At 42.6% G+C, this 24,804-nt stretch overlaps 4 protein-coding genes across 8 annotated transcripts; 3 read left to right on the forward strand and 1 right to left on the reverse strand.

Moving 5' to 3' along the window:
- The first annotated feature begins 1,372 nt into the window (after nucleotides 1-1,372).
- psip1a (PC4 and SFRS1 interacting protein 1a) lies at nucleotides 1,373-8,975 on the forward strand. Of its 4 annotated transcripts, none has more exons than XM_011612910.2 (18): nucleotides 1,373-1,466; nucleotides 1,633-1,696; nucleotides 2,032-2,116; nucleotides 2,294-2,370; nucleotides 2,757-2,895; nucleotides 3,160-3,234; nucleotides 3,462-3,545; nucleotides 4,486-4,533; nucleotides 4,660-4,720; nucleotides 4,877-4,961; nucleotides 5,227-5,422; nucleotides 5,505-5,563; nucleotides 5,637-5,692; nucleotides 5,779-5,849; nucleotides 5,983-6,084; nucleotides 6,166-6,367; nucleotides 7,365-7,461; nucleotides 8,465-8,975. In XM_011612910.2, the coding sequence occupies exons 3-18, from the start codon at nucleotides 2,045-2,047 to the stop codon at nucleotides 8,493-8,495; spliced, it is 1,455 nt and encodes a 484-aa protein (XP_011611212.1). In that variant the 5' UTR covers nucleotides 1,373-1,466; nucleotides 1,633-1,696; nucleotides 2,032-2,044; the 3' UTR covers nucleotides 8,496-8,975. The 4 variants fall into 4 exon arrangements, with proteins under 4 accessions (XP_011611212.1, XP_011611210.1, XP_011611213.1 ...); XM_011612908.2 differs by having other exon boundaries at nucleotides 1,382-1,466; nucleotides 1,633-1,793; XM_011612911.2 differs by lacking the exon at nucleotides 3,462-3,545 and having other exon boundaries at nucleotides 1,382-1,466; nucleotides 1,633-1,793.
- A 52-nt stretch (nucleotides 8,976-9,027) lies between these two features.
- On the reverse strand, nucleotides 9,028-12,070 carry snapc3 (small nuclear RNA activating complex, polypeptide 3). The gene is made up of 9 exons (XM_011612907.2): nucleotides 11,803-12,070; nucleotides 11,398-11,475; nucleotides 11,229-11,307; nucleotides 11,032-11,136; nucleotides 10,813-10,962; nucleotides 10,645-10,727; nucleotides 9,914-10,072; nucleotides 9,419-9,526; nucleotides 9,028-9,349 (listed from the first exon to the last, which is right to left on the reverse strand). The coding sequence occupies exons 1-9, from the start codon at nucleotides 12,033-12,035 to the stop codon at nucleotides 9,202-9,204; spliced, it is 1,143 nt and encodes a 380-aa protein (XP_011611209.1). The 5' UTR covers nucleotides 12,036-12,070; the 3' UTR covers nucleotides 9,028-9,201.
- A 1,884-nt stretch (nucleotides 12,071-13,954) lies between these two features.
- ttc39b (tetratricopeptide repeat domain 39B) lies at nucleotides 13,955-19,985 on the forward strand. 2 transcript variants are annotated; one of them, XM_011612905.2, is made up of 19 exons: nucleotides 13,986-14,003; nucleotides 14,698-14,720; nucleotides 14,925-14,956; nucleotides 15,210-15,314; nucleotides 15,397-15,528; nucleotides 15,620-15,696; nucleotides 16,226-16,355; nucleotides 16,446-16,551; nucleotides 16,627-16,692; nucleotides 16,770-16,878; nucleotides 16,968-17,035; nucleotides 17,116-17,175; nucleotides 17,258-17,419; nucleotides 17,498-17,589; nucleotides 17,665-17,785; nucleotides 17,862-17,973; nucleotides 18,059-18,176; nucleotides 18,598-18,714; nucleotides 18,808-19,985. In XM_011612905.2, exons 2-19 carry the CDS (start codon nucleotides 14,703-14,705, stop codon nucleotides 18,920-18,922), a joined length of 1,740 nt encoding a protein of 579 aa, XP_011611207.1. In that variant the 5' UTR covers nucleotides 13,986-14,003; nucleotides 14,698-14,702; the 3' UTR covers nucleotides 18,923-19,985. The 2 variants fall into 2 exon arrangements, with proteins under 2 accessions (XP_011611208.1, XP_011611207.1); XM_011612906.2 differs by lacking the exon at nucleotides 14,698-14,720 and having other exon boundaries at nucleotides 13,955-14,003.
- A 354-nt stretch (nucleotides 19,986-20,339) lies between these two features.
- Nucleotides 20,340-24,633, forward strand: dnajb14 (DnaJ heat shock protein family (Hsp40) member B14). The gene is given in 9 exon segments (XM_003972399.3): nucleotides 20,340-20,526; nucleotides 21,776-21,950; nucleotides 22,698-22,843; nucleotides 22,916-23,104; nucleotides 23,190-23,275; nucleotides 23,372-23,452; nucleotides 23,454-23,482; nucleotides 23,576-23,748; nucleotides 23,846-24,633. Coding segments are annotated over 9 exon segments (1,137 nt in total). The 5' UTR covers nucleotides 20,340-20,393; the 3' UTR covers nucleotides 23,971-24,633.
- The last annotated feature ends 171 nt before the right edge of the window (nucleotides 24,634-24,804 follow it).

Here is a 24,804-nt window from a genome sequence, read left to right on the forward strand (position 1 = left end):
TGTATATTTCCAAAAATGTAGAAAATTCACACCAAATGGCCAAAGGACAGCGCCAAAGCAGGAGGACAACTGGTTCTGGTTATATACAGTATGAGCCTCTGTAGGCATGTGAGCAAGGATCCATTAAAGAAGAGAGGTAGGTTAACAAATGAGCAAGGAAAGACAGCGAGACACCGCGGCCCTCCGAGACGGAGTGGTTTGGGATGTTCTGCCAACAGCTCGTCTGCCGGGGTGAAGGATATACACTCACATTTGTGTCCGCACACTAAAACACTGTCATCTCTCTCTCTCTAGGTCCGTCCCTGGTCTCTGTTTGAGCCATGTGTCTGAGCAGGTACCCCACTAAGCTGGCCAGGGTCCAACATGGAGGTCTCTCACCTCGCAGGCTGGGCAGGGGGGCCCACCAGCTCCTGTGAGTTATTCTTGGACCTGGGCTGCATAGCGCCCATCTTCTTTTGTCTACTCCACTCTCCTATGGCCTTTGCTGCCTCCCCTCTACAGGACCCTGAGGCTGATGAGCATGTCCTTCAACTTTCAGGATCATCTTTTGTCTACAATGCAGTGGTGCTATTCATGGACGCGGCAAGCTCGTGTTTTAAAATATATTTAAATAGTTATAAATTTCGTTACACTGGAATATTGCATTATCTGTATGAGTGAATGAAACTAATAACACAATGACAATAATTCTGAATACCGTAGTCATCATTGTTAGTTAGACAATGTTTAATTCTAAACGGAATACATTGTACGAAAACAACAATTTTATTGGCGTACCAGTGACAGGCAGTAATACGCCATCTGTCCACTGGAGGTCAGTGTAAGAACAGCTGATTTCAATTCATCTGCCAAAGTGATACAAAAAAAAATTACATTAGCAAGTTAAAAAATGGCATATTTTTTGCCATTAGCGACAAAAAATATACACATCTGCCCACTATATATATAGTTATTAAGTACAAGTGCACAAGAGAAGAAAGCTGGAAAAGTGGGCTGCAGGTTAATTTTAGGTATTTTATAGAACTTCACATAGTTCTATGCATTTTGAAGCGGAGAGCATTATTAAAGTCTGACGAAACACATTTAATGTGAAATAAATAGAGACATGATGCACGAAGTGAAACGACCGAGGCCGGCAGGACGGTGCGTGTATACACGTCAGAGAAAAGTCTCCAATAACACCAGAAATGGTCACTAGATTTGTCGCTGCTCGCATTTTTTAAAAAACGATTCGCTTAAAGTGTCACAAAATCATAACTAATGATCATGTCATAACTAAGTACAGCAACAAAACTGACAATACTGGAAAAATTAGATTATATGTCAGTAGGTTCCGGTGTTTGGAAACAGCCAATAGACATTAGACATGAAATACGCATGCGCGGTGGTAAACGCCCACTTTTTTCAAAGACGTGTGCTGCGGAAGGTCTTTGCGGCCGGAGAGGTCCAGTGTTATTATTCTCATAGTAAGCCGAATTAATATATATTTGTAATAACTTCAGATCAGCGTTTGAATAAAATGTATTTTTACCTATGCTATTTCTGAAATTTGTACTCAGCTAATGAAAAACAACACGTGTAACGAAGTGCAATTAGATTGAACTCCCCCCATTTTTTCACCTGTTGGTACAGTCGGTCGACGTCCTGCGCGGGATTGAAAACGTGCGTCTGTCCAGGAGGAGTGGCGCTGTTTCTGGTAAATAAGTGCGTTCCTTCGACAACTCTACCTAAATATCTAATAAGCCCAATCTGGAGTTTTTATAGACGTTAGCCGAAAGTGGGCCCGATAAAAGGTAATTGACATTGGTTCGGTGACTGAATTGCTGTATGTTTGTTAGCATCCATTGATCATGTTCCTGTGTGTTCAACTAGCTTGTTTTCCCAGCTTAATATCAGTAACATTAACCTTCATATAAGTTATTATCCACAGTGTTCTTGTTGCTGTAGTCTTGACGAACTAGTTTTATTTAGGCGGTGACACTGTGAATATGTTCAACGTGTGTCTTTTTTTTTTTTTTTTTTTTAAAACAGGTATTTATTAAACATGGCTCGAGATTGGAAGCCTGGTGATCTGATCTTTGCCAAGATGAAGGGTTATCCACACTGGCCTGCAAGAGTGAGTCTCTCCTGAATTTTAATATGGAACCCAAGACACAACGAATGCCTATTGCATGTCATGTAAAGCAGGTGTACTGTTAATATCCGAGGAGCAGGAGATTTGGCTTTTCGCTGCATTGTTTTGCTCTTGTGCTACATTGTGCTGATGGATCTGTTTTTGTCATTTGTCTTGCAGATCGATGAGGTTCCCGATGGTGCTGTGAAGCCATCCAATATCAAATATCCCATCTTCTTCTTCGGGACCCATGAAACGTTTGTAACAGACTGGGAAAATAATATTTGGGGGGTTATTACTAATCAGTACACACACCCCACAAACACGTTATATTGAAAGTTGTCCTGCCGTTACCTCCATTCTGCTACTTCAGTATGACTACAACTGAAACTGCACTCTAAAGTGCAATGTCAGTTTTTAGTTTGATGCAAACGTTCGGTTGTGGCATTTTAAACGTATAACGCTTACCTTTCCGTTATGTTGCTAGATGTAGGATTTTAAGTTTACACTTCTGTTTAAAAATAAATAAATAAATACTGCTACTACATTATTGCTAGATTAAAAATATGTGGCCCAGTGCCTGCCTGTGAGTTCCTGATGTTATAACAGTTTAATTTTCATACTTATCGTTGATTTTTGACAGTGCGTTTCTTGGCCCAAAAGACATCTTTCCGTATCAGGCCAACAAAGAGAAGTACGCCAAGCCCAACAAACGCAAAGGCTTCAATGAAGGGCTGTGGGAGATCGAGAACAACCCGAAAGTGGAGCTTACTGCACCAAAGGTAAAATGGCGGTATAGCGCTTCAGCGGTGACGTGGCAAATGTAGCCATATGAAACGGTCCTTGCTTTAAAAATTAAGTAAGAAAATCCACACATGCTTGTTTGATGTAACGCATTTCTGCATTAAGAGAAAGTAAAACTACAGTTACAATTAAAACAAGCTTGGTTAATAGTGCGGTTATTGGGACTTCTTGTTAACTGACCTGATCTATACATTGACATTCACTTTATTTGCTTTAATTAAATTTTGCCTCTCTGCGGGAAGCCGGTGGCCCAAGACACTTTTGCCAACAAGAATTCCGACAGCAGCCCCGAACGAGAAGAGGACGGAGATGACAAGGTGACATGACGGCTCAAACTGAAGTCTGCGAGCACATATCACGACTCCTGCCATGTTCCTGTGCTGTCAGCTTCTCTCTTCTTTTGCTGTTTTTTTCTACTCTTTGTCAGATGAAACATCCGCTTAGTTAATATTTAAAGCCCCTTGTCTGCAACAGAAGGATACTGGATACCTTTCCCCTTTCCCCCACCACACTGCATCCTATGATGTGTCTTGGGTGCATTCAGGTCCCAGGAAGTGAGGCTGAGAATGAGGAGGAGGAGCAGGAGGAAGGGGCTGTGATCTCTGAGCAGGGTCCTCAGAACCAGGATGTACGTACTTTGCATGTTGGGACCCTTTAAAGCGGTGAAGGTGGCCCCGTTCCCTCCCATGTGGGAAAGCATGTGACACGAGTTCTGGTGGGAGGTCGTGGTCTCGTCTTGATGTTTTGAATAGAGTTCCTTGTTCTGGGTTCGGTGAGGTGATTTACAGACAGATACATTTGCAGGGATTGAAGCAAAGAATCTGTTAAAGTCTTGATTGGTTTGGATCCAGCTGGGGTTTTTCCTGGGATACTAATTCTATATGTGATTTCCAGAAATAGCATTTGTCTTTCTTTTTCCTTGATATCAACACATGTGATCCACAGTTTCTGTCTATCCTCTCTACATATTCAGCAAGTTTCTGTCTGGAGTTCGTTTTTGATTTTCGCATGCACAACTTTCTCTGTTCCGGAGAAACGGACTCGTTTATGCATCTAATGAGTGTTGACTTTTATCTTTTTCTTTCTGCTTTTCTAAGCTTGTCCAAATTCCTCGTGTATCAAAACATAATATTAAATATTTCAGTTTATATCAATCCATGTATCTTTAAATCTGTTGAATTGGCAATTGAGTTTTCACTACGTGTTATTTGATATTCTTATTTGTGATAGTGGAATTTGGACACATGCTTTAACTGATCTAAATACTGCATACAGTTTGAATGACAAAGATGTGTAATAAAGTTTATATTTGGCGACATGAATATAGATTGTAAGAATTTTAGTCTGTATTTCCAGTACAGAAATAAATAGTGTTTACATGTAGATATTACAAATTGAACTTAACTTAAGAAATATGAATATAAAATGGTTACACTCTGTACCGTTTAATATTTTAAAGGTTGTCCACTTTAGATGCGTATTTGTCTTTTTTGTTGTCTGATTTATATAAAAATAAGATATTTGATAATTGAAAACTAACCTGTTTTTTATTTTTGGGCGTGGAACAGAAAGATTCCTCTGATGTACCTAAGGCCAAAAGAGGAAGAAAGAAAAAGGTGGGAAGTTGTATTATCTGGAGTGTTTTAACTTGATTTTGAATGGAGAAAAACGGTTGAAGATGGGTGATTTATTTATTTATTTTTAAATCTGACATTATGTTTTCCTTTTTGTTTTTGTCTCAGACTGATAATGAACAAGAGACTGAAAAGGATGATGCTCCAGGAAGCCCCGCTAGTCACTCAGGTAGTCCTCACTGCTTCTCATTTGTTCTAATCATGGATGGATGGAGGTACACAGTTAACACACATCAGACCAGATATTCACGGCATTTATAGATGTAAGACACTATTGATTATCTAGGATATATCAGCATTCCTGTGTGGTTTGTTTCCTGATCAGGTGGAGAAGGTCCAAAAAGAAGAGGCAGGAAGCCCAGAAGTGAGAAGCTACTTCTGCTTCAGGAACAAGGCTCAGGAAGCGACATGTAAGTGCACACGCACTTCAGATATTGGAGGCTGTATGGCCACCTTTTAAAGCTGACGTGGCTTGGATAAAGTGTCAAATCGTCACTCAGTGTTGCAATTTAGACCAAATTTCTAGGCGTATTTTTAGTTTGAGCCATCTCCGTGGCATTTTAATGTAAATTTTGTCATTTCGCTAATAAACAGGGAATTTGTACACACACACACACAACCCTTGCAGTTTTCCAGGATGCAGCTGACCCTAACCCCAGCTACCTTCATTTGCAGGGACTCTGCAGAGTCTGACAGAAAGAGAAAGAGAGCAGCAGAGGACAGATCTAAGATGGGAGAGGGGGAGAACAAAAGGGAGGAAGGCACCATAAAAGATGGCGACGGGAGGGAGCCTGATGCCAAGAAGAAGAAACAGTCAAAGGATGACTCTTCCTCAGACTCTGACGATGAAGACGAGGACGACGACGAAGAGGCAAGTGTGCAGATGTGTGATGCAGCAGCTGTCTGTAACAAAGAGAAGAGTCGGTACAATTGGCCCTTTCTTTTAACCCTAGAAAACCAAAGGCAGAAAGATACACTCAGAAATGGACAAAGAGATGCGCCGGCTCAGAGAGTACGTACAGCATTTGTGACAACTGCAGTTCAAACACGTCAACCTTGATTACTTGATGTATATATTTTTTCAGTCAAAACAAAGATGATGGGAACAAAAATGATGAGAGGGCCGGCGTCAAGAAGAAAGGTCAGCATCCAATTCAGAAATGCCGCTGAAATGTACCTTTAACCGGAGCCATGGCAACTAGATTCATCGTTTATTTTCTTGTGCAGAAATATCAACTGACCTGAAGCTCCAGAGATTGCACAGTGAAATCAAGATTTCACTGAAAATTGACAGAACGGTAAGGTCATCAGTGATCAGGGGTTACTGGATGGGTGTAGATTTTATTTTCAGAGACAGATTCCCCTAGAAAAAGTGCATGTGTTTAGATAAACGAGCATATTTGATGGACTCTTCCACTCACTCCTCACCAGGATGTGAAGAAGTGCCTGGATGCGTTAGATGAGATCGGCACCCTGCAGGTCACCACTCAGCACCTGCAGAAGCACAGCGAACTCATCGCCACGCTGAAAAAGGTTCCTTCTGTCGTGTAAATGTTGTAACTGCTAATTGACCAAGTGTGATTCTATACCTTTGACTTTATCCCCGTGTTGTAGATTCGTCGGTTCAAGGCGAGCCAGGACGTCATGGACAAGGCCACCATGTTGTATAACAAGTTTAAGAGCATGTTCCTGGTTGGAGAAGGTGACTGTGTGCTCAGCCAGGTGCTCAACAAGTCTATAGCTGAACAGCGACAGTTTGAGGAGGCGAGGAAAGGAGCCTTGAAGAGGGCAGAGCAAACTAAAGAGAATAACTCAGGTACTGTTCATTTTAGTGTCCCTCTTCAGCCATTTTAAATCATTTCTGAGGATTTGCCCACTGTTGACACCTCTCATGGGCTTTATTTGCACATGCACAGGATTTGGCAGTCATCACATTAAAATCCAGGTTTGCTGTGAACTTATTTTTTCGGATTTTTAAAGGTTGAATCTATGGAAACAAACGACAGTGTAGCATCACAAATGCAACCCACTCCCCGTTGTGTGTCCGCTCCATCCTCTGTCGTCCATCGAAACACTCCGGCTGCCTCTTCTGTGCCTCGCCCGGTGCAGCGTCAGGAGGCAGCAGAAAGCACGGTGTCACTTTAGTGAAGGAATTTACGTATGATCACGCAATATTACCACTTTGTAGCATAAAAAAGAGAGATTAACTGCGCTGTGCTCCACCATCTGGCAAAAATAGAAGAAAGTCTTGCGTATGTATATATGTTAACCTCCCAATCTCAGTTTACAGCAAGTCAGAGAAGCCATTTATCTGGCATCATTAGTGTTCATTTGACTGCTGTTTGTGTAGTGTAATTTGTGGCGTGTAATTCCATCAGTGTCCAGCTGGTGGCAGCTTTTTTCTGAAAGTGCTACGGGGAGATATGGAATAGGTAGATGAAGGAGGCAGAATGGTACCAATTTGAAATCTTTAGTTCACCCCAGTTAAATGGGATGAAAACCAGTTCCTCAAGAAGCCTGGCCTTTGGCGCAGGCCTCTTTTACAGGAAAATCTCATAGAATCTCTAAATAAATTTAAGGTCTGCTGCTTCCTCCTTGGCCAAATGTCTCCATTTACGTACTGTAGTTCGGCAAAAAAAAAACTACTCTCTGTTTAGCAAAGTATGCTAAATGGATGGAAAATCCTGTTTTTCCTCAGTAAGGTCTGAAGCTCAGCATGTGCCATCACATGCTTCTGTGTTCACTCATCTCTGTGGTGCATTAAGATGTGATGTACGGTAGTCTTTGTCTGTCTCCCTCACTGCCCTTTACAGACAGGATGATGAATGGTAATACCAGTCCCGAGGAGAAGAAGCAAGAGGTGGAAGGAGAAAAGCTTCCTGAAGAAACCTCAGTCGGAGAAAACCACAGGTGCATTAGAATTTTACAGACCTTTCTCACAATGAAAGTGGAAAATAAAGAAAAGGGTCCCGGCTCTGTGTGAAACATCTCATAATGATTGATCAATCTGTTATAAAAATAGGACACAGTTATATAATGGGTCATTCAAACAGAAAACATTTTGTTGTAGTAAGAAGCCTCTTCCTTTTCTATGGCTAATAATCGTGTTTCACACTGCTAATGCACCTTGTGGGCCTTCTTTCTTTTTATTTGGTTCTAATATTCACACATCCTACATTTTCCCCTCTTAATTCTGCTTAAAGGTGTGTTTCCAATTCTGTGTTAAAGCATAAATGTTACCTTAAGTTATATTTTCTCAGGAACTGTTGGCACCTTGTCTCATGAGAAGACAGCAAAAAAAAACTGTTACTGGGATTCAAGCCATGTTTTTGTCCTACCAGGTAGGATCTGCTTTCCCCAAGGGAAGTACAATCCCAGGTGAAAGGGTTGTCTACCTGTATGATGGAAAACTTGGCTTGAATCCAGTCCTCAGACTGGGTCTTCCCATCCTTGCTCTAGACCACCTAAGTAAACAACAAGAATTGTGAACCTTCCTGCTGCTCTAAACAAAAACGTTACAGCCAATCAGAGTGCAGTGCTGGGTTTGTTGAGCGACTTCCAAGCTTGTGCATGATAAGTGGATGAGGCCTAGAACATCGATGATGGAGTTGAAAGGTTTCTGTTCTGGCATCCAGGTCAGATTCCTCGAAATTTGTTGATGAATATATGACCGGGCACAAGGGACACTAGCCCTGAAGCAATGCACTGTCTCATTCATCCGCTTTATAAAAACAATCAAGCATCTTTTCAGAGGTGTCCACATGTTATCACTGAGCCTGTTTACCATAAAGGTCCAATAAGTGAGAGGGAAGTAATTGCAATAATCAGATCTGACGCGTTGCCTAGAAATCCTGGAATTGCTTTTTAAACTTGTTTCAGGTTTAAAGTCTTTGTGTCATTTTCTGTTTTTAAGTGCCCCAGCACCTCAAGAGGAGGCGACATGAACACTCCCCGTGCACGTCCAGGAGAGGAGATATGCTGCTGTACCCACAGAACCTTAGCTTAGATCCGTCCCAGTTCCTCTGATCAGTGCTTTACTTCCTGTCTCGCGCCGTTGCCCAAAAGTTTCCGTTCATCGGACCTTTCCTCTCCTGTGACGACAGCCTATTTTATTTTTTTACCTCGTGCAAAAAAAAAAGCAAGGATGAAGAGTAATAACCAGTAGCGTAGCTGCACTGTGAACATAATTTAGCTCTGCTTTCAGTAAAAGTATGATTTGAATTTTACTCCAGTTTTCATTGATAACGCCAGTAAATTTAGAATTTCTGGATGCTTTTCAGTTTGAAGAGAAACTCACCGTTGTTCTCTCAACCATGGCTCGGTGTCTTATTTTTAAAGTTTATCATTTTTAAAATAGTTGTAAATAAGAGTATTTTTGTCTGTTGTCCTGATTTGGCATCTGATAATAAAGTAGCTCATGCATACATTAACGTGTCATCATTGATCGGGGGGGAGTTGCGTCACACTAGACGAAGATCTTGGACGAGTTCCGTAACTTTATTGAACATCGTGGCAAATAGAAAAATTTAAACTGGTGTGTGAAATCTTACAGAATCAAGACGTCAACAAAAAACACTAACTCGCATACATTTCTTCAAGAAATAAATAAACTGTATCATACAGCATTAAACCAGCGTTCCGAGAGCAGCTTTAGTTGAAAGCACCACGGTCCACAAATGGGAAGGCCTGGAATTCTCCCAGCTTGTTTCCCTGGGCGTCATAGTGCAGCATTCGGAAGCACTTGTCGCAGAAGAGGCAGGGGTCGCTCGGAGCCAACCGGTCGCCGGTGGTGAACCACCTGGGGAGAAAGGAGGATTCAAAGTCCTGATTTGTTCACGCGCTTTGACTTGGAAGAACAAAAACGCACCTTCCGATGAAGACGTGGCAGACGCTGCACTTCTGCGTGGTGAACCTGTGCTTGTGTGTGAGAAGCGGATACAGTTTCTTGTCCAGGCAGTCGCTCCTGTGGGCCAGCCTGTAAAAAAATAATTAAAAAAAGTCGTTCGTGACATGAAGAGCAGCTTCTGCGAGCGTCTCCGCTGCACGAGGAGATTCCTCTGCCACTGCCCATTTTTTCCCCCCGATTCTTGGAACCAGATTAGCTGCAAGGTCTTGTGAAGCACAGTTTAAGCCGACAAGAGAGGGCTTTATGTCAGATCTCGTAACGAGCACAGTGTCCTTCAAAATTCACGTCTCATGACAAAACCACCATATACTACGGCCCGACAGAATGAAGGTAGAGGACGTCATGGATTTGTAACAGCTGTGTAGATAATCGGTCAGATCTAGTATTTCTGTCTGCTCAAGTTCTAATGCGTGAGCGTGAGCAGAAACACTTAGTTGCAATAAAACTGGTTTTGACCTGATGTCCGTGATGATGATGAGGTGTTCGCAGTCTCCCTGGTGACAGTAAAGGTACGGGAAGCCCACTTTCACCTTCAGATCCACGAACCGCGTGTCCTCCATCTTGGCCTGGCTGAAGGGGGGGAAGTTGTGCGACTCTGCCCATTCGATGGTCGTCCTGTGACGGGAGCAAGCGCGGCTGACGTAAGAAGCTCGTCAGATTTTCAACCTGCTAACATTCGAAGCAGTTTTCCGCGACGCCTGCTGCGCTCTGGTTACGGCTCTGGGTCCTTCTTAGTAACTTAGAAGCTGAAGCGTCATCAGCTCCATTGTGTATCCTGTGCTGATGTAGAGTCTTTGATAGTTTGCCTCCCAGCGGCAAATAATCATCAAGGAAATCTGATTCCTAGATTTCAATATTACCACATTATTTTTTTTATAGGAATACTGATTAGAACTGAGTTGATACATTCATAAAACAAATGATTCGAAGAAAATGAAGTTGATTTTGTATTGAAGAATCACCATCCTACTCAGAAGTCCTGCTTGGATAACTTCAGTGTGGTTAAAAGCAGATTGAGTTCAATGATCGTCGCGTCAGTTGGGTTAGTAAACCGTAATATCAAGGATCAGATTTCTGCCTTGATGACCTCCCTTGCTAACATTCTCGGAAGAGTATCGGAACTACCATGGCAACAGAAGACTTTCTGATTCACTGCAATGTTCAAAGAAAGTCGCAGGAGAACAGACCTGCTGATGTCCACACACTCTGGGAATCGCATGTCATTATAAAACACTCCTTCAAAGTAAAAGAACGCCGACTTGAAGTGATCCTGAAACAGAAAAGAGGACTTCAAACACCATCAAGCTGGATGCCGACGTGGCATTTTGGGACAAGATTGTAAAACCTTTTCTGACCTTGCTTAAGAACGAGGGAGCCGCGTCCGGATTGTTGCTGAATTCTCCGCACACCTGCAAGTCACTGACGCAGCAGATAGCGTCCCTGAGCTCTGCCAAGGTGTGGGAGCCCATCATCAGCAGAGCTGCGTGAGGCCTGATGAAGTTGAACTGCGGTGGGAAAGGGACATTAGAAAGCTGCGCAACATCGTGGGAGGAACTGCGATGGCGATACCGCACCTTCTCAATGACATCTGGGTAGAAAACGTTGATGGTCAGAATGAGCTCTCCCTCTGGGACCATGTCGTCCACCAGTTCTGGGTTCTTGCCAATGGTCAGACGCTCCTGGGGGGGGGGGGGGGGTCAAACATACAAGAAAGCATGGATTCAAAGGCTGCACGGTGATATAAGATTATTCTGATTGCCCAACAACCCACCAGTTCATCCGCGTAGAGTTCGTGTCTGTTCTTGAAAAACTTTTTAGAGGCTTTGAGATCCTGCTTCTCCTTCCGTTGCCTGTCCAGAGCGAACAGAAGAGCATTGAAATGTGTTCATGTGCCTTTCGTTCTGACCCGACATGACCAGCGATAAAGAACAGAGCCATACACAAGCGTCTGCAGCGTTGAATCAGGAGGTACAACCTCTGGATCCACTTTTGCATCGTCGCAACGGAGAGACTCAACGCTAGAAAGAGAAAAAAGAGGAAATTATATATTTTAATAATCGAATCACACTAATGTACAATGTTAGAAACATGAGTATAGTGAAATGCATGGAGGGATGTGCCCCAAGATTGGAATTTACTAACAATATCTACTTAGAATCATATATTAAACTTCCATTTAAACAGCTGTGGCTTATTGAATAATACACAATAACCCACAACACGGTGACAGGAAATACCTATAGCATTTTAATGCTGCTGTATCGTTAGCGTCGTATCAACGCGGTCTATTTATCTAATAAAAGAAAATTACGAATCTAAGACAACACAATTGAACATTATTTTACTTGCAGACGGATTTCAGCTCCATCATGGTCTCGGCATTGACTCCCAACTCTTGAGCAAACTTGGCGTCGAACGCGTCTTCGTCCTCCACCTGGAAGGAGTAGTCGCTCGGTTTCAGTCTATTAAGCCACTCTGTTCTAAAAGAGCCGATATGAAATGCTTTGGTGTTAACGTCTTGGTACTCATAATCTGGAATGTTTGTGCTGGGATCTGACGGACGCCTGGACGCCGCCATTTTTCCTGAACGCGTTTTGCGTGGAGAATTGTGGGTATTGTAGTTTTTCTTTAGTGAGGAAGCCCACTCTACTCTACGGTAGTAACTGCTGTAATTGTTTTCCCTCTCATCTTTTCATTTTCATTCTAATAAATATGTAATAAAATATTGTTATTTTAATTATAAAGATTAATACTATGCCCAACACTACTTGATAACGTAGATTTCGAAAATGCCCAATTATGGTAGTCACAGAAAAACATTTACATTTACCACATATTTTATCTAATGGCCTCAACAGCTATCATATTTTTTTTCCAAATTTCATTCATTTGTGAGGAAGCACACAAGTGATCGTGTGGAATATTCGGAAGCCAGGAATAGGTCAAAGACACAAACTGAAGAAAGACTGCATTCACCGATAAAATAGTCATTCCTCATCATGCTTTAGATGTCTCGGTTGGAATTAATTACACGGACCCAACCTTTTCCACTCAGACATCTTATCTCCTACTCAGCTTTTCACTGCATCATGTGAATCTTACTGGAGAGAAGAGGGCCAGCAATTCTTTTTTGAATTTTGGCTGTCAAATAATTGTGTGACAGAGATACTGTAGATTCCAATGCAGTTTGTGTGTGTGTGTGTCTTTTTGGCCTGGCCAGGATGTTTTCCTGCCTCTGGTACACCGCAGTTCCAGAATAATCAACTAATTCTCCTTAATCTCCTCTCCAGCTAGTTTGGAATGTGTTATCAATTTCCAATTCTTAATGAGCTTTTTAAAAACATATATTCCATAGCCTGGGCTGTGTTAGCTGATGTTAGCATTTTGCTAGAATAACTGCTGCTACATAGACAATGTGCAGGAAAATGAAAAAAAAATTAAATATCTTTAATATAGTGTTGCTTGATTCAAACCAGAGTATGATGCAGTAAAATAATGGGCTATGTCCTCTAAAACTACTAATGTGTCTACAAGTGTCCGGAAGTCACGTGACCCAAAGCTATGTTGGGTCACATGACTGTTTAAAAGGGCTTGTGCCCCTCTGGCCGGGCACTAATTCATTTCACATACATACATCATAATCCTACTGTTTTTATTTGCACTTTGTAACAAAAAAAGATCATTTATTTGAGTCAAATTCCAAACCTTGGGAGTTGGGAAATGCTTGTAGAGGCTTTCCTTTCTACGCAGCAAAAGGTTCCATCGCCTCATCTATTCATTTCGTGACATATTATCTTCAACCACTAGAGATGATTTAATCGGCAGGGATATCACATGTGCACGGAGCCCAAGCAATGTGTGCCAATAAAAGCTTTTTGGGATGAGTAACACACTGGTCTGAGAGCAGATGAAGGAATCTGGACAGTAAAGCAATTGATGATTTTTAATGGTGATGTTTTTCACTCGTTAGCTCGTGTCGCACGGGGAAAAGGGGATATTTATAGAAAATGTAATGCATGACCCTTAAGCATGAAAAATGTAAACAAGGCCTCTGGCATGGTTGATGCACAGTGTCACGGAGTGAGCCGTGCCACTTACGCACACACTTCATACGCACACACAAACATTTCATTTCCATTCTGTTCTGTCTTGGGTTACTCGGTTTAAGCATTTCATACACACCACTTTTTACCATAGCTCACCAGCAGGACATACTTCCTCGTTTGGGGAAACCGAAGGACTGGTCCATGATTGTATATATGGAGGGGTTTCGCGGGGTGCTACGGCACAATCTATTTTAGCGGGGGTGTTTTATTGGGGTAAATTGAACCTGTATTTTACTGTGCACTGGGTGGTTGTTGGTGGTGGAAATTTGTTTTGGAAGTTTTACGCATCTTTTTGTATTTTCTTTTCGGTTGTAATTTTGTGTTTGTAAATGTATTAGTGAGCGTAATAATTTTGATAATTGGTTTCACCTGTGGGAGGGGCTACAGGTATAAAAGCCCTGTAGTAGGCCCAAGACGGGGGGTCTTGTCGGTCGGTGTGTGTAAGTAAAGAGTTAAAGTGGTGGGGTGTAAGAGTGTGCAGGGTCTGTACGTATTGTATGGGTTTAGCCTGGCATCTTCTGACGCCACTTTATTTTTGGTAAATTAAAATACATTTTTGGAGGAAAGAATCTCCCTCTGTCTCCTCCACCGCCGTTCATCCTTGTGACACACAGCATTCCATAAGATAATCAAAACACGGTTCCGGCTGCTTATAACACTTCTGGTATTTCTAGTTGGGTTTGTAATGTTGCATTACTAGTGTCAAAGCTTTGAAAGACACGAAATTCTTGAGGCGGCGATGGGGATTGTCTTGTTTTATGTTGTATTTTGGAGTTTATAAAATGACATATCTTTGTGATAATGAATCGTTTCTTGTCCTGGAGTGACCCGGCTGTGTTCTCTTCCCGTTGAGTGGGCTGACTTTTACTCATGGTTAGGTTACAATGAAAAATGTCTACTAGTAAGAAAATGAAATGCAGTACCTAGAAATGTCCGTGCACGTAGCAGAGCCGCTGGACCACATTTGGAGGATGGCTTTCAGCAGCCTCAACCACTCCCAGCTTTTATAAATACTCTGACGCACTACAGTGAGCATCCTGGGAGTCAATAAGGCGATCGCCTGACGCAGTAGTACAGAATATAAAATATCCTTAATATCCTCCTGTTTTCTGCTACATACTCTGACATTTACAGGCACGATGGAGAAACCTCAACAGGTAGGTTGTTTTATGTCTCTGGCCTGACGGAGTTGGACGATTTGTGACATTTTTACAATGCAAAACTAACAAAGAAGAAAAAATGGGAGTTCTGATCCGAACATGACACAAATCCAGAGTTTTGGCCTATTTCCTCTTGAACTGATCATCTTTCATATCGGTTTTGCTCCTATTAAAGTGTTTCTCACCTTCACCAACTTTTAGGGGGATCTGAATCATTCCACTACAGAGGGAGCGTAAGTGAAATAAATTTTATTGAATCAGCATATTTGAATATTCCAACTGCTCTTTAATACCAAATTGTGTTTTGACTCCCAATCCTGGGTTTTTAAAGTCGATCATGCTTTAGAGTAGATTTTTTTTTTTAAATTTGTATGACTAAATTCTCTATTTTGTACGGTTTATTATGCAATTACGTGTGATCATAATTGAGAGGAAACGCACCATGCGCATGATTGCAGGAGTGTGAATTGTTGTTGGCTCATTCAGGTCACCAGTCATAGATCTGGAGAGTGCTTTGAAGGACTGCTCCAGTGCCCTGCAGCTCTTTCTGAACAACCGGTTTGCAGATGCTTTGGCCCTGCTGAAACCTTGGTAAGTAAATCTCTGCTTATCTAGTTTTTAACGTTGTGCAATCAGTCAGATTTTCTCCACTACTCTGATTTGTCCCCTCCAGGAAGTCGGAGAGCATGTACCATGCGATGGGTTACAGCAGCATCTTGGTCATGCAGGCTGCCATGACCTTTGAACCAAAGGACATGGACGCTGCCATGACATCGCTGAGAGAATCCCTGCAGACGTGCCAAAGGTTTCAGACATTTTCGAAGGAAAAAAAGAAAGAAGTTTCCTTATTTTGATGTCCTGCGGTGTTACCGTTTGTTGTGTGCTCTTTAATGTAGATTTAGGAAGAAAAGTGGCTTCATGGAGACCATAGCAAGCTTTTGGTATGGACAACCAGCTGAGAACTCTACTGAGGGTAAGGAATGAGCTTCCTCTGTCACCATATGTATCTTCAATGTTGTCATGAACTAAAATAAAGTGAAAGTGTATGGAACTGCAACATAACAACACAAATGCAGGAAGTTCTCTGAGGCTTTTTGTCATAGTTCGTGTATTGCTTTGTAAAATACTGGTTTCCAGATACAGCACCACTTTTAAACTGCATCAGTTTAAACTATAGTTTAAAGCTGTATTGATAAAATGACGTCCCTCTGAAACATTTTTTTGTTTTTGATGTATCATTTTAGAAGGTAAATATTGCTTAACTGATGCTGTCAATCCGGGGAGAGCCAACGCTTAAGCACCGTATGTTTCCACTAGGGGGCGTCCTACTAATCACTGCAAACGGCCAGTCAGGCTTGAACTTTTGACTTTAAATCAGTGATGGTTTGTCTATCAATTAAAGTTTTTTTTATTTATTCTTGGCTTGTAATTTACTTTTAGATCATAGCTATATTGTAAACTGCACCTGCATTATTTAAATGTAAATATGTCACTGTGAACAGAGGAAATGCATGCGGAACTGTGCTACGCTGAAGTCCTGCTCCAGAAAGCAGCTCTGACCTTCCTGGATGAGAGTCTCATCAGCTTTATCAAAGGAGGAATGAAAATCAGGCACAGTTACCAGATTTACAAGTGAGGACTGTGATGGTGGCTTGTGTGGGAAATACAGGATATTCAAGGCTGCAAGATGTCGAATACATAAGATGTTATTTTCTAAACCAGGGACTGTCAAGACTTATCAAATGTGATAAAAGATTTGGAGAAACAGAAGAGCACGTATGTTCACTTCAAGGGAGGTATCAACATGGGTATAGGATCCTTTAATCTGGTGAGAACTCACACACCCAATTCAAATATTGCTGTTGCAACTAATATTGACAAAATCTTCCTCACCTTTCTCCAGATGTTGTCTCTGTTGCCATCCAGAGTCATCAGATTGATGGAGTTTCTGGGCTTCTCTGGAGACAGGGTAGCTACGATCAGTCTGCCACATGACTTTCTCCGGGTTGTTTAGCATCACACTAAACACATCATGATGACTTCCAGGAACTTGGTTTGTCTGAGTTAAGAGAAGGAGCCACCAGCAACAGCCTACGCTCTATCCTCAGCACCTTAACTCTCCTGATGTTTCACCTCTACATCACTGTGATTCTGGGTAAGAACACTGCTGAAGGCCTTTCCTCACCTCCATTCCTTAAAATTAAAATCAACGCAGCAATTTTTGCTCCTTTTTCCCTCCGTCAGGTACTGGCGAGACGAACCTCGCTGAGGCCGAAGCTCTGCTAAAGCCCTATGTTGAAAAGTTCCCTAATGTGAGTTGACCCTTGAAACTTTGTTTCATAAAAATGAAGCCATGCTTCATTTAACGTATTTGCTTCCTCCTTGTCCACAGGGGGCCCTCATGCTCTTCTACACCGCACGGATCGCGCTGCTCAAAGGCGACTTCACATTTGTGAGTACTTTTAACAGCTACGACCTTAGCCGACGAGGTTCTTCTTGCGGCCCAATTAGCGGTGACACCTGCTCCTCTGCAGGCCCAGGAGAAGTTCCTGGCGTGTATTGCAGCACAGGAAGAGTGGCGCCAGATCCATCACCTGTGCTACTGGGAGCTGATGTGGGCCTACTCCTTCGAGTTAAGATGGAAGGAAGCGTATCGCTACGCTGACCTGCTCTGCAAAGAGAACAAATGGTCGCAGGTGCAGCAGCCAGCACCAGCTCTTAATTGTTCTCGTTTCTTACCCATGATGCCCTTCTGATTTGCTCCTCTTTTGCAGGCTGTTTATGCGTTTCAAAAAGCAGCCATCCTGAGCATGCTGCCAGAGGAGGAGGTGACAGCGCTGGGGGAGGACGTGGCAGAACTCTTCAGGTGGGTTACACAGAACCGCTGTTTGCTGGCGGTAATTCACGGGGCATTCTGGAAACTGTGGAACGCGTCTTGCAGGCAGGTGGACGGTCTCAGGATGAGGATTGCAGGCAAATCCATTCCGACGGAGAAGTTTGCAGCAAAGAAGGCGCAGCGGTACAGTTCCCCCCACCCCGCCAAGCTACCTGTCCCTGCTCTGGTGAGAAAACTCCTTCTCACCCGCTGCTTCTGGATAATCTTCTCCAACATCCAACATCTGTCCTCCGTCTCCACAGGAAATGATGTACGTCTGGAATGGCTTCACCGTGGTCGGCAAACGACCCGGTCTGACCCAAAACATTTTGGCCACATTAGAGGAAGCAGACGAGCAGCTCAGAAACGACCCAAGTAAAATTTCCTTCAAGACTTTTAGTTTGCCCCACGCACTTTTATGCACAGGTGTGAAAATAGCAACCTGTCATTCCACATCCAGACCCCACAGAGTATCACCTAGACGACCAGTGTGTGGTCCAGCTGCTGAAGGGCCTGTGTCTCAGGCATTTGGGGCGTCTGATCCAGGCTGAGCACTGCTTCAATCACGTTATTTCCAGGTGAGGTTATCTCGACTCCCCTCAGTTGAAGACACAAAAAATTAATATCTCATATAAAAAATGCCACGAGTCGATTCTTCTGTGCTGTAATGATAACCTGTGTTGGTATGACAAACAGGACAAATAGATTTAAATAATTATATATTTTGAGCATTATAGTTCATTTTAATTATCATCCCTTTAAAATATCTAACAATCTGGACAATCATTTTTATTTATGTCTCCCGGCTTTTTTGTGATGTAGTACTCATTTGTCGCCACTAGATGGCAGTGAAACCACCCATATGTGTGCAACAATTGTGCTGAACTAGGTGTTTTGGTGCAGACAGCCCAAAAAAATCATTTTTTGTGTATGAAACCGGTAGTAGGAGGTTAAGTAGCGTGTTCCAGTGGGCCAACTTTCATTTTCTGCTCTTTGCAGTGAAAAAGATATCAAGCACGACACCTACCTGGTGCCCTTCACCATGTTTGAGCTGGGCCTGTTACACAAACAGAAAGGTGACATCAACATGGCCATCACTGTGATACAGAATGCAAAGTAGGTTTGGGGGTTTTGTAATTAACATCAAAACAAATTTTCCAAACTTACATTTCCCAAACGGTTCTATGTGACTGCTTTTCCTGATTTCAGGGTAAACTACAAAGATTACAACATGGAGTCCCGACTGCACTTCCGCATCCATGCAGCGCTCAACAGCATGGGCTCCTTTTCAGCCAAACTCCCTCCTTCTCGCACACCTGCTTAAAGAGACATCGTGGGTTTGAGGGGGGAAAAAACCCCTTGGTGGTAAATTATCTCAGTTCGGTGCCTTTACTATAAATTTACTTGAAATCTATCTGGGCAGAAAGCCCCTCAATTACTGTATTTTGCCTATATTTTACAGAACAGAGCTATTAATATAATATAAATTTATTCATTACCTCTGCCTATAAGAAATTATGTGACAGCCAGCATTTGTTTGATTGTTTGTCTGTCTGCAAAGTTGTTTGGTTTGGCCTCGTTACGGATTATAAATTGAGGATAATAAGCACGAAACACATAAAAAAAAAAGAAAAAAACAGGCAAGCACATTTAGAGGCATTCAGCAAAAATGACAGCTTTTATCCACTGTTGAGGGTAAAGCCTCAACAGAATTGCTGGTTGAGGCAGAAGATTATTGATTACGGTTAGAGAATCAAGTTGCCTAGAGAGAGAGGTCTTAGTTACAGGATCTAGAATGGGCTTTAGGTCAGAATGCACTAACAAGCCAATATGTTTTATTCACAACTTTGAGGTTGGGCAAGAAACTAAGGTTACAAGTGCAGAAAAGTAGAGCGCTAGTATTGCAGTTAATTGATGTCTGTTGTACAAGGTTGCACAGTATTATTGCTGTTTGATCCTGTTTCTGCGGGAGGCAAGTCGCGTCTCGGCTTGTCCAGATGGTGTTTCCAGGTGCAGTTCTCTTCTCAACATTAGGTGGCGCTGTTGGACCTTAACTCGTAACTCGCTTTCTCGCATCCTCGAAGGAGGAGAAATGGAAACAGGTGGGGATGAAAGGGACACAGATGGCAGACAAACACTCATGGAAATCATGATCATCATCAGAAAAATAACACAAAATGGAATTGGTAGAATAACCGAAAATCAAAAATGAATTAACAGCAAGTCAAAGTAACATTTTCCGAACAAAACAAAGTAAAGACGGAATGTAAGAGAGCGTATTATTGCAAGATTGTGTCTCCCTCAGGGGGACGTTGGACATATTTTCTGTCCTGAGGACGTTGGTTTGTAAAATGGTGCTGTATAAATAAAGTTTGACATTGAAACTGCACGAGCCTCCATCAACAACATGCTCATTGTTAAAACAGTAGAATAAAATATATTCTCACTCATTAGAACCATGAGGGTACAACATTGTTGATAACACTCGACACGTTTTGTTGTGTTCTATTTAAACTGTTCCTTTATTGTGGATGTCACATTTTGTCCTTATATTCTGTTTGATAAACATTATTGACATTGACGCTTTATCCTTTATTTTTATACGCTCACTCCTTCATCGGGTCATTTGCGTGCGCTTTTCTAAACTCCTGCCTAATATATATGTACTATTTAAAGGCTTTAATTGAAAATGTATTTCATAATTTCGTCAAGATTTCGGCAAACTGCGGCGCGCGCTCTAACCACGTGCCGTGACTTGATCAGCTGATCGTGCCGGAGGAGGAAGAGGAAAAAAGATGGAAGGCAACAGAGACGAGGCTGAAAAATGTATACACATAGCAACGAAAGCTCTGGAAGCCGGAGACAAAGAGAAGGCCCTGAGGTTTCTCAACAAAGCAGAGAAGCTATATCCCACTGAGAAAGCGAAAAGTAAGGTCCCTAATGTTTGGGGGTTTAAGTCGATCTGGGCTAACTGAGCTAAGTGTAAGCTAGTGTTAGCTGACGTCTACTAGTCCTGCATATAGTAGAGCATACTATTGTTATTTATTATTCAATGCCCACTGCTACGTATATGACTAGGAACTGCTAAATGGGAATGGCAAAGGGCTTAAAGGCAGGAAATTAACAATAGTCCGAATTAACTGTGGTCAAACGAGGCCTAGATTTCTCTTAGCTCACACAAATTAAGGCATCTTCTCAGCAAAGCGGTGACGTAGTCTAAGTTATACGATATACATGTTTAGGGATAAACACACGGTGTCAGCCCATCGAGCTCGGTATATAAAGGATACCTTGGAAGGACGGGTTTGGTAACAGTACATTTTAAACCCACCATTCATTCGGTTTGTTAATGCTAACTGTCAGCGCCTGCAGCGCCTTGAGATCCACGATTCGTGACCGTTAAAACCGTCCTTGACAGCTGGGTTGTGCACGTTAGGCGTGTTGTTGTTGCAGCTGCATAAGGCCAGTAGATTTCGAATGAACACCGGTTTGGGTCAGACGACCAACTGTGCACGGGCGACGGGTGCTGCTCTTTTCAAATGCAACCCTTTAATTCAACGATTGACCTAGTGAGGGCTTGCAGGTATAACGACAGGCTGTTCGTGCACAAAGCTGATGGTTATAACATGATAACACGAGCTGTAGTTGTAGTTTTGCCCCCAAATTGTTAAATTATAACCCGTCAGTTATACTGGAATGTAGTGGACTCTGGTCTTGCCTGATTGCACGTCTATAAAGCAGGGAAGATTTCAGGCACTCTACACAAGATGCTGGTGGATAATTGGCAAGGTTGGATCACATAGATATCAATGTAACAGCTTTCATATTGCCATCCCTGCGCACTCCAGGATTGCGAATTCTGTTCAGGATTTACATTGTTGGAGGGATGGATTATATGGATTATACTGTTGGAGCTGCAGGCAAACATGGGAGCATTATTACGCTTCATGCACTTTACAGACCATAACTGGACATCTCATTTTGTTAAAACACATCACTTTCCTGTTCTGGTTTATTTAGGTGATACAAATGAGGTCAACTGAGTTCAAATTGAGGGGAACACAACTTTTGGCTCCTCGAAGAAGGAAGATATTTTAGTTGTGGAATTCCCTTATTGTTTGCTCCATGTTGATATCGCGTCAGTCAGTTTCACGCCACCTTTTTCGCCGCTCTTCAGAATTACTAGATGCTTTGACGAAGAATGGAAGCTCAGCGGGTAACGGTGCATATCGGAGAAGGCCGGCAGAGACCTCGGAACACGCTGGTGCTCATCAGGATAAGGAGGGCCAAGAACCTGGAGCGCTTGATGCCTCCAAAGGCTTCACAACGGAGCAAGTGGAAGGTGTGCAAAGGTGAGAGGTGTTTGGATCTCTTTTTTTTTTACATCTGTATTTCACCTCTCTGTCTGTTAGCTGCCTCATTTGAGCTGCTTTGATGTGCTTTTTCACAAGCGGCAGCGCTGATTCTGACCTTCGTCTGTCGATGCAGTAATGTCCACACACTGCCGTTACCATGGGAACCCTCTTGGCTTGACGTTATACCCGTGAGGGCAGAAAGTGAGAGATAGAGTTGTGAATTAGACGCCAGGTAACTGCAGGACGGTCTAATTTTAGACCACAAGATAGGAGCGAGAAGTAAACCTCATTACACGGAGCGCCACTGGTTCTACGGCAGAACGATGCTTGTGTTTGTACACACATCTGCTGCTTTTTATTATGCAATTTTACCAGTGCTGTTGCACACACACAGGCACTCACTTTATTCCCTGCTGCGTTGTACATAATCTACGGGGAAGGGAGCTGTTGCATTTAAAAAAACAAAAGCATTACTTTGAAGAGAAGAGGGCTGTGTCAGCACTCCAGTAAGGAGTAACATTTAACATTAGCTAAGTTCTGGTATTGTTAAACCTCTTTTCGGAAATAAAAATGGACTTAATCTGATATGCTCATTAATATGGAAGGGGTGATTTCTGTCAATATTTTTAATTTCCGGCACCATATAATAAATATTCTATGTGTTCAAAATGTATGTGTGACTGAACGGCTATAGGATCTTGGTTTAAACATGTACATGGTCCTTGTGCTCTTCCGTTCCTCCAGGATAAAACGGTGTAAGGACTACTACGAGGTGCTGGGAGTTGGTAAAGATGTCGGCGATGAGGAGCTCAAGAAGGCCTACAGGAAACTGGCGCTCAAGTTCCATCCAGACAAAAACCACGCACCCGGGGCCACAGAGGCTTTTAAAAGTACCATTTTAAGCTTCAGTTCTGAGATTTGGGTTGAAATTTGTGGGTTTTTAAGCGGTTCTGTCCTGCCAGAGATCGGCAACGCGTACGCAGTGCTGAGCAACCCAAACAAACGACGGCAGTATGACCTGACGGGAGGAGAGGAGCCCAGCAGCCCGGGCCACTCGCACGGAGGAGGCTTCGACTTCCACAGGGGTTTCGAGGCCGACATCACTCCTGAAGACCTCTTCAACATGTTCTTCGGAGGCGGCTTCCCCTCCTGTGAGTGAGCCGCAGTGAGCAGCCTCACCGCCAACGGCCATAGATGGAGGACCCGTGTAAAAATATCGCTGCCTTGTCTTTGCAGCAAGTTCACACACCTTCAGCCACAGCCGGAGGAGAAACAGCCATCAGACAGAGTATCAGCAGGAGAGGACGGAAGAGAGGGGAGACGTACGTGTATGGGCTTTATTTTAATAAATGCTTGAGGCGATGGCTTAATAGGCGTGTCTATTATAAATCAAACAACCGTTGTGTGTCCGTCTCCAGGGTGGTTTCTCAATGTTCATCCAGCTGATGCCCATCGTGGTCCTGATTCTAGTGTCCCTCTTGAGCCAGATGTTGGTCTCCCCCCCCACCCTACAGCCTCTACTCTAGACCGTATGTAAATGACTTTGGCTGCTGCTCATTAATGTCTGCAATCCTCATCCAACATGGAGATCTCTGCCACTGTCAACACTTTACCTCCTCCAGGTCTACAGGGCAGACTGTAAAACGGCAGACTGAAAACCTGCATGTGGACTACTACGTGACCAGAGACTTCAAGTCCGAGTACAAGGCCTCGGCGCTGCAACAGATTGAGAAAAACGTGGAGGAGGACTACGTGTCTAACGTCAGAAATAACTGCTGGAAGGAGAGACAGACGAGTAAGTAACCACGGCGGCAGCGATACACTCCCAAATCTGGGCTCCTAAATACTTTTTAGCTTTCAGTCATGTTATTTTTCTGACTTTTCTGCCACAGAAACAGACCTGCTGTACGCTGCAAAGGTCTACAGGGATGAGCGGATGCGTAAGAAGGCAGAGCTAATGACCATGGACAACTGCAAAGAGCTGGACAGACTAAATAGCATATTCAGAGGCGGATGAGTCCGATGCTTTTCACAATCAGTAACTGTCTATGAATAGCTGTGTATGTTTGTTTTTTAAGGAGTCTACACTAGGAGAAAAGGAATGAAATAATATAGCTCTATTATTGAACTTTTAAAACCCCTCCCTTCCCTCCTCACATCAGCCTGATTCCAGGAACTGCCATGTTACATTTTAAAGAACCAGTCTCAACACTGTAAGAAGCTCCAGACCCCTCTTTTTTTTTTTACTCTGCTTATTTTTTGTTTTCCTGACAACAAAAAGGACACTCGATTGTAAAGGTATGTGCGACAAATAATGGGAAAACAAGTGAATTGTGACACGGTTTGGCTTGGCACCTCTTCGGCATTATCAGACGCTTCCGCTCGCTGCTCTCCTGCCCATTTCCGAAAGCACCGAAGGACCAAAGGATGGAAGTCACGTTAAACCTCACTTCTACACATGAGTGGAAATGGACCATTCCTGTCACCTGTAGAACATTTTTGAATTTCAAAATGTGAAGACTGTTGGGGCAAAATATTGAAGAACTTTAAGATATATTCATAAATTATTGTACATTTTCATTTTTGAATGTTTGAACATTATGCTGTTATTTAAGTAACTATAAAGAAAACGGTTTTGTTCACCTACTTATTTTAAATAAAGTAAAAATATTACCATAGACTTTGTGTGCAAAATTTATTTAATGGGTGTTTGAACAAGTAACGTCCCTCATTAAATCTGTTGGTATTTTTAGTTAAACATATTAATTTGTATGTCTGTTTTGCCAGAGTGAAGATATTATTGTGAAGCGATTTGGTTGCACTTGTCAACTCTAGGTGATATAGTCGTCGT

This window comes from Takifugu rubripes, chromosome 17 (genome assembly GCF_901000725.2).
Source record: "Takifugu rubripes chromosome 17, fTakRub1.2, whole genome shotgun sequence".
Lineage (NCBI taxonomy): Eukaryota > Metazoa > Chordata > Actinopteri > Tetraodontiformes > Tetraodontidae > Takifugu > Takifugu rubripes.